Genomic DNA, 9,096 nt, shown 5'->3' on the forward strand with positions numbered 1-9,096 from the left:
AACCTAAAGTATGCCATGCCAACCTAGATCCTTGTAAAACATCTCAAGTTGCCAGAGTATCATTATCACAACAATCACAGTGATGCTGGTCTCCAATACTGATAACACATTCACATGCTTGTTTCCAATTCAACACCTGTGCACAAAATCAAAAGAAAAACAAACAAATAAAGAACAAATCATGAGGGCGGAAAACCCTAGAACAAAACCAAAGATCTTACCTCCCGATTTAGCAGAGGATACGTCCTAGGAGACACAATTATCAAGAAAATCGAGATAAATTAAAGGCCCTCTCCCCTTCTCCTTGCAGCCATTATTGGAACATTAACGAACAAATAAGAAATCGAGTATTCAGGAAAAAGACATCTTATTGTTTTTCAATCATGCAGAAACATGTGAATATCCAGATAGATTGAAGGAAAGCAGGAGGAAGAAGGGTACAAGGGGACCTGCTGCTGGTGTCGAGCGAGCTTGCGGCGTTGGGTCTTGAGGGAGAGGATGGCGCGATCCACGTCCGTGATCTTGGGTTTCTTCACAAATATATTCCCCATCTCCGCACCTCTCCAGATAAGCCCCAAACCCTAATCCTTGCTCTCCTGTCACAAAAAGAGAGGGGTAAGGGAAATCCAAGGAAGGAAGGAGAGAAGACGAGCTTCCTTTTACGGCTCCTCTCTTGTCTTTTTTTCTTTTGGCTTCGCTGCCCGCCGCTTCTCTCCCTCTCCGTCGGGGTTCCGGAAGCGAAGTGGATCAAGAACGGATCCAGATAAAACGAGGGTTTCAGTTCGAGGAGGTCGCTCGGCGCCGGAGAGGAGGGTGAAGGACGGGACAAGGGTCGGCGCCGGAGACGAGGGAGCAGGAGGGGACAAGGGTCGGCTAGCTCTATTAGGCCTTGATCGAATCGAGGATAGAGGGAGAAGGGGGGCGGCCGCGGGTTTTGATGAGATTTGGTTTTCAACGACGCGCATAAGCGTCGTCTTATCCCAAATCTACGACGACGCTAAAAAGCGTCGTAATAGGCCGATTTTAGCAGTAGTTCGGAAATTGCCGACGCTTGGAACAAGCGTCGGCAAAAAAGCGTCGTTAAAACCCATATTTCCTGTAGTGCGACTCGATATCAGTTGCCTTGAAAACAGGTCTTCTGTCTTTTTGCAGGAGTCGACTCGCCCACAGTTGGAGTCGACTCGGTCTCAGTCGGAGTCGACTCGCGCTCTGTACTCAGAAATCCTACTTTCTGCCAATCCATCAGAAGTCGACTCGCCCAGACTGAGAGTCGGCTTGAGGGCGTGCCAGTTAGCAGCCTTTGTGCTAGAGTCGACTCAAGAATCTTCGGAGTCGACTCGAATGCAAAGCGAAGATTGAAATGGTTCCAAACATAGTAAAGGTTGAACTTAAAATTCCTGAACCATTTTTTTGAATCATTCTAGCATATTCAACAATATATTCCCTGAAACACTCATTTGAATTCATTATTATAATATGATATATACTCAAGTGTTTTAGGCTCATCAAAATCAAATAGGAGAACAACAATCACTCAACAATCTCCCAATTTATTAAATTAAATGCATGTTAGCTGGCCATCATTTTGCTCCAACAAGAAAAAAAAACAAAAAAAAAAAATAAAGTGCTTGAAGACATAAAGAGACATTGTAACTTCATTGATATAATATTATTCTCAAAGAAACGTTGCTGATAATATTCTAAAGTTAGGAACTGAAAAGTTTTAGATCATTACTAAATTGTTAGACTTTGTTACAAGAATTCAACCCATGAGACAAGAACCTGTTCCCTAATCTGATATTAGTGGTACTAATTTGACCCCACAAAAGATAGGTGCCCCTGTATAACTTCCACTAAAATGGACACTGCAAATCCGACAACCATATCCAAGCCAATCCAAGTGCCTACAAATGAGAATAACATTCAGATTGATATAGAAGGAGCAACGATTTCATTGTCACTTTGGAAGAACAACGGGGTCAAAATAGCACGCCCATTGGCTATCATCCACCACCACCTTATCGAAAAAGAACATTTGGTCCTCTAGTAGGGGCCTCTAAAGCATCCATGTAACTGGAAAGGTCCTACATGTGGAACATAGTGATAATTATTGATCTCCAGAGTCACCATCTCCGTAGCAAGCAAAAAATAGCCTTGGTCGATAAGATCCGTTTTCTAGGCCATGCAATTGCCAACATGACGAGCATATTTTCTGAATGACGGCGGACCGATGGCCAGTACTCAGCAGTTTTCGGACTCTCCGAGGGTGCGCAGATAGCCTGTCACATCATCAGACAAATCAATTAGCTACATCAACAAACATATCAGTCAGGCACACTAGTCTGCTATGTTAGTCAGCTATGTCGGTGAGCATATTAGTCTACCGCATCAGTTGGCTACGTCAACATTATCAAACATATCAGTTTGCTACGTAAGCTCCTTGATCTGTTACATTAGTTTCTAAGCTACTATATTAGGTCTATTCTGCATTGTCACATCAATTTGACATATCGATTTTTCGTCATATCGGCTTTTGATTTGTTGTGTCAATTCCTAGTCTGCTACATCAACTTTTGAGCTGCTATAACAGCCCATGTTCTACCGCATCAAACTCTATACTGCCACATCAGCTCTTGATCTACCACCACATCAAACTCTGAGCTACTGTGTCAGCCCCTAATCTATCACGTTAGTTTTTGAGCTGTTACTTCAACTCTTGATCTAGTACGTCAGTTTCTAGGTACATTTGTAACATAGTTTCAAACTCAAGTTAGCACCTATAGTACCATCTTGAGTTTGAGAGAGAATTTTAGCATAATTTTAGAGATCACGTAACAATCTGTACCAGCGTAGCTGTGTGTGTGTGTATATATATATATATTAAGCGTGATCTTCTATTGTCTGTATTATTTTTTTTTGTTAGCGTGATCCTGTATCGGTCAGTATTATTTTTCTTTGTTAGCATGATTTTGCTATAGTGATTTTAGAGGTCACATAACAACTTATAACAACGAATATTATTATTATTATTATTATTATTATTATTATTATTATTGTTAGAATGATCCTATATCAGCCTACATTATTTTTCTTGTATAGACCCTATATACAAATATATATAACTTCTGAGATATACCGAATATGATGGAACATAGAAATAAAATTACTTCTCTCTCTCTATCTCTCTCTCTCTCTCTACTGCAAATATTTTAACACAATCTACCACCAGTGCTGTGCTGGGCTCCAAGTTGAATCACTTTGGTTTGATGGAGGCAGCTGGTTGCATGACACTGCATGAACGGTCTCGAGGAAGCAAGCTTGGCGAGAAGTTCCAACTAGTACGTAGCAGGGTCCATAACAAAAAGGAGACAAAAAAAAAAGAAAGGAAAGGTTACCTCGATGTGAGCCTACTGGGTGAGTTGGAGCCCATTTGGCCTATGAGTCAAGTGGATGGGGTGTGGTGAACGCGGAAACGGTCCTGACCTTAAAACAAGCATACAGCGCATCCATATGTTCGTATGAAAAGGCACTGGCAGGAGTAGATGTTGATGGCAACGTTAAATGGTCGCATGGCTGGCCTTGCACTATTAACTATATATAATGCTAGTGTATTTGCTATATATGCTTCTCATCAATGGCTTTAAGTTCATGAAAGTAGCTTTAAGTAAGAACCAGACGGTCCTCAATTCAACAACGATGAGGAAACCTAGAGTGAAGAGAAGAGAGAGGTCATAATTGTCTCATCTTCCTCTTGGATATTTATACACTACTTTTCCTCCTAAAAGACAATTATGCGTGGCTTAGTGCGACTTTAATTTCATTGATTTTCTTGTAGTGGTAAAGGTCCATACATTGAAACCACAATGGAACACAGAGAATTCTACTTTTATATAATGGTGGAAAATATGAGTTCCACTGAGGAGTTGCAGTCCCAAGTAATCTTTCTGTTTTCAGGAAGGTTTGCTTCATGCTAAACGCATGAAAAAAATTTAGATTTTTTTGCATGAATATCCTTCTAAAAATTCAAATTTGCGTGAATATCCTCTTAAAATTTATATTTATTTCTGTACCCTCACAAAACATTATTTTTGCACAAATGCCCCTAGTATAACTGTTCTTCTAACACGGTTAATAAAAACTATATTTATTTTAATTAAAAATAAAATAAAATTTTGAAATTATTTTTTTGTCCCTTATTGCAGTTGCCTTATAATTTTTTTTTTTTTTGCATATCTACCCATTAAAGAATTTTAGTCATTTTAATTTGAAACTGTTAATTTTTTAACGGCGTTAGATAGCATTGGTACATATGCAAAAACGAAAATAAAAAATAGGTAGAATAGCAAAAACAAGTGTTTACGAGGATATATATGCATATATCAATTTTGGGAGGGTATTCATGCAAAATCTAAAAATTTAATGCTAATGTTGCCGGTCTACTATTACATGTCCTTATATTAGTCCTTTATTGGCCTGCAAGTGGTTCTCATTGAGTCCAGTTGCTTCTGATCTCGATCCTTTACTTAGAGTCATAAAATGTAAGATTAGATCAAATCTGACTCAGTATTAGTCCAAGCTGGCCCTATGTCGAAGAATGTCACTCATAACAAAACCCATGGTTAGGAACTATGGGCATATAGGTCAGGCCGAAGTTCGGTCAAGCCCAGTCCAGCCAAACTTAGACTGGTCCATGCAATACTTAGACTGGTCCAAAGCCAATGGAAGATAATTGAATTGTACCAAAAAAAGAAAAGGAAGTTAATTGAACATCTAAGATACTAGCATTTTCGTGGCTCACAAATGATGAGCATATATAGCTTTTAATGCACTGATGCAATCCCTCAGCAACTGAGGTCCATGGCGGTGAGCTAATTATGCTTAAGATAAGAACAAAATGGCCCCATACTTGTTACATCTGGCATAGCTCACACATAGCTGTGGGTCTTCCATTGATCATTAGGCTGTCATGCATGATGCAACTGAATGGAACCATACATCAAATCTTTGCATGCCATCACAAGTGTGTTTGCTATGATATGGGGGTTTGTTGAGCCCTGGAGGCAATAATGGTTGTGTAGCCTAGCTACATGCTGAGCCTCAACTTGACAGAGAGGTGGTTGTGTGCGTACGAGTCCAAGGCTGGGACTTGTTCCATAGCTATCTGACATTACCGATGAAAAAGACACTGAGAACGGCTTGCAGATGCCTTTCTTTCTTTCTTTTTTTTTTGGTACAAACAGATGCCTTTCAAACGCCAAAAAAAAAAAAATCATCTGTTGATGGGATTCATGAGTTTTTCTCTTTGATTTTCCCTGGATCAAAAGAAATGTAGGATTTGCATCCATCGTGAAAAAATTATAGGGTAACACAATGTGCATATGGTCATTCAACATTTATTGAGACTCTAGCAAGCGGCGAAATAAAAATTCACGATGAAAATTCAAGAGAAGAATTTTGAAACTCGTCTAAATGAAAGTTACGGACTTTAAACTCTTAAAAAAAATAAAGATAAAAAATTAAGGAACAGCCGACATTAGTGGTGCAACCCTTGTTCGATATAGTTCGCATAAGGTTTGCCCATTTGAATCTATTGTTTTCCTGCGTTAAATCATGTTTGCAAACTAAACAGACTCTATTAAGGCCGATATTTGCTGTTGATTCTGCAATTAATTACTTTGTAGGGTTTCCGAGCTCCAATCACTGCTCCAATTCTTTTCTTTAAAAAAAAATATGGATTGCATTACAGAAGAAAAGGCAGTATTCCAAACCCCACAAAATCCTGACGAAGACTGGATCCAAATCCCAATTTGTTTTTTTTTTTTTTTTGGTACAGATACATCCAACTGATACATTTTTAGTTCTCCCGTGCAACCAATACTCTATTTGCTGCACTCAAAAAAATAATACTCTGTTCGGAGCGATACCAACACACAGTCAAGTACCAAGCTTTCACCCATTAGATCGAAATGAGTCCTGCTCTAGAAGACCTTCACTGATATAAAACATTACACCATTCACAATAACCAAAGAAAAGCTTCATAATTTTTGAGTACATAAAAACTTCACAATTATTCGTCACCCCATTTCCCACCTCCAATATCTAATAAAAAAAGCATGCTGCACCGAACTCCGCCACCCAGTCGGAACCCTAGTGCATGTAGAGGGCCCGCGACGCGCGCACGCTCGAGACGGCGCCCGGGCCGGGCGCCCGCCCAGCCCGAGCCGGCCCCAAGTCCATCACCCCGCAGCTCTCCCCGTGATGCCTCGCCACCGGAGGGCTCGCTCTCCCCCGCACGTTGTAGTTATAGGCGTCGGCGTTCACATTCACCGCCTTCTCGCTAACGCACCCCAACAGCAGCCCCGGCCGTTGCCGCCTCGGAGCCTTCCCGCCCCTCAGGCCGTCGTCGTTGCACTCCGACGCCACCGAGCAGTTTGCGGCGCTGGCCGTGACGACGCTCCACTCGATGCTCGCCTCGCTCGGCTCGTAACCCCTTGTCGGGAAGAGTGGATGCGAATTCAATGATATGCTCTCGATCTCGAACAACTCGGAGCTCGACTCGCTGCCGAGGTCGTCGTCACTCCCGCCACCGCCGCCGCCGGCGGGGTTGAGTACTGGAGTCATGGTCAAGCTCCTTCTAAGACTGGAGCCTATATCACCTTTCTGAAAAAAAGGAGACACGAACCCCTTGGGAACTCCCCCGACCCTTCCCTCTTCTTTCAGATCCCTTCCAACGGTCACTTTTGGCATCCCAAAATTTAAATTTAGTGGGAAAGCAATTGCCTCTTCTCTGAGCCCAAAACCAAACCTTTCCATTCTCGGGTCCCCTCCCAAGGGCTCCTCCCCTCCCCAGCTCGCCGGACGGCGGTCACCACCCTCCCTACCACGCGCAGTCTTCTTGCAGTTGGTCGGGCTAGTATTGGACCCAGCATCCCGGTCGACCTCGACGGCATTCTTCCGAGAGCAAGAGCACCGGAAAACACCGAGGAATAATCTCTTGGTATTGGCTGGCCTTTGCCCACTGGGGAGAGGGTACTTTCGGAGGTCTCGGAGCAGAGTGCTCTGGCTGTTTCCGCTCACCTCCGAACAAATACTCCTCGTCCTTGACTTGGTTTTGACACTGGACTTCTCTTCTTTATTAGTTGGTGTATTTGGTATGTTCTCAGGTTGTAGCTCTGTATCACCATCCATTCGTCCATTGAAGTACTTCTTCGCATCGAAGATTTCTATCTCGCCGTCACTTGGCCTCCCTGCACCGAGGCTTATTTGGAAGGACAGGCCACTCGGAGCGGAGTTACTGAGCTCTGGTGGGAAGTTCTTACTGATGAGAGTGTAGTATGAAGAGAAGGAGTCATCTCGGGGATTGCTCGAGCTGCTTGCAATGGTGAATGGTTTATTTGTGAGATTGGGATTGAAGCAGGGTGAGGCCATGCTGACAGTGACCATGGAAGCTGAAGACAAGATCCCCTGTAGGTTAGAACCAAAGAAAAGGGACTTTGAGGACTTTGAAGAGGAGTCTCTCGATTCTGTAAGGAAGGGCGAAGCAACCTTTGCAGAGAGCACTCGGGGGAAGGAGTTTGATACAAAAGGAGCTTATTTGCATTACTCATACAAAAAAGCTGGCTCAGAAGAGCATTTTGAGGCGCTGTATAGAATTTGAGGCCTTCAGAAACAAAAGGAGAGGTATTTTGGTTTAGATAAAAGATAAAAGGTGTCTTCCTAGAGATGTGCAGAAATATGGGGAGAGGAGGTGGTGTCTTAAAAAAGGCAACGCGAGATGAAGGATCCAATGCGAGAAGAAGGACTCTACATTAGGTTTGATCATGGAAACATGAGCACCTCTAAATAGCCCAGCAACGAAAGGGGAAAAAAGGGAAATCTGAAGCCATCTAGGCTACAGTCAAAAGATAAGCTTAGGAGAGGTTCTGATTTGGGAGCAGGATTTGTGTGGACAATGCTTGAATTAAGGAGAGCCAGGTCTATAAGTAGGCTTTAGGTGAATGGGACTTAGTGATCTAGGTCCCACTGCTAACAATTGCATTGTGAGTGATGAGGCTGGTTGTATAATGATGGAGGGAAGTATGAAAACTAGTTTATCTTCTGTTGCTTCATAGGTGGTAAGTAAAGTCTTGTTAAATTTGTGTTTTGGTTAGTAGTTTTAGAAGTTATCTACTAACAAGATCTCTACCCTTATAAGGGTCTAAATGAGATGAACTTGAGCTGGACAATCCCTATTTGTAGCCTGGTTCATTATATAATCTAGCCAAGTTCGAGTGGGCCCATTCAATGTTGAACACAACTCAAAGTTATTTAAGATCATCATGTTTTAGAAATCTGGCGAAAGATTAGTATCCTTCCATTTATACTTCAGCTAAGGTTGATGATTGTATCTCGAACTTACAATTAAAATAATTCTTCCCCATGTAAATTAATATTAATTATTTATAAATTAATTTTAAATTAATGAAAAAATAATCAAAATACTATGTAATATATTATTTATATTTTGTTTAGATTTCAAGCTTAAAGTTATTGATCTAGATCAAGCAAAGGCTAACTTTAGTTCGGTTGGCATGCTGACTAATGGAATCTTTATCCAAATTTTGATCCTAACATGCGCTGTTCGTATCCTTAAAGTAGTTTGATAGCCTTACAATTAACATACCATCTAAAATAAGAAGGAAAAATCTATAATACTAAATATATGATCAAATTGATATCCTTGAAAACATTCACAAAACCATAGGGAAAATTTTAGGAAATATATTTTTATTTTCCAAGGAAGACAGACGAAACCTACAGAAACATTAAAGCTCTCATGGAATCTGAAGATTGTTACTTGCTAAAACAAAGAATTGGGAAAAAAGAAATGCACCCTTCATGCACACAAAATTTCTCCAGACCTATTAATACTGGTTTGACAATGTGGAATATATTCAACCATCCTCATATATACTTCACCAATTTCTAATAATTATGTTGATCCTTTAGTGTCATGTGAAAAGAGAATTCTTTTCTTTTTATCATCAAAAAAAAAAAAAAAAAAATCATGCACCCTATGGGAATGAGCAAGCAGAGGACTTGATCGTGAGCTACCT

General features: G+C 41.1%; 1 protein-coding gene across 1 annotated transcript; it reads right to left on the reverse strand.

Moving 5' to 3' along the window:
* Positions 1-5,784: 5,784 nt before the first annotated feature.
* On the reverse strand, positions 5,785-8,366 carry LOC103701588 (protein PHYTOCHROME KINASE SUBSTRATE 2). The gene has a single exon (XM_008783710.3). It carries the CDS (start codon positions 7,442-7,444, stop codon positions 6,149-6,151), a length of 1,296 nt encoding a protein of 431 aa, XP_008781932.3. The 5' UTR covers positions 7,445-8,366; the 3' UTR covers positions 5,785-6,148.
* Positions 8,367-9,096: the final 730 nt, after the last annotated feature.

Source organism: Phoenix dactylifera, chromosome 8, assembly GCF_009389715.1.
Source record: "Phoenix dactylifera cultivar Barhee BC4 chromosome 8, palm_55x_up_171113_PBpolish2nd_filt_p, whole genome shotgun sequence".
Lineage (NCBI taxonomy): Eukaryota > Viridiplantae > Streptophyta > Magnoliopsida > Arecales > Arecaceae > Phoenix > Phoenix dactylifera.

What these genes read in the sequence shown, in the direction of transcription:
- LOC103701588 (XM_008783710.3), bottom strand. Translation starts at nt 7,444, where the DNA reads ATGGTCACTGTCAGCATGGCCTCACCCTGCTTCAATCCCAATCTCACA.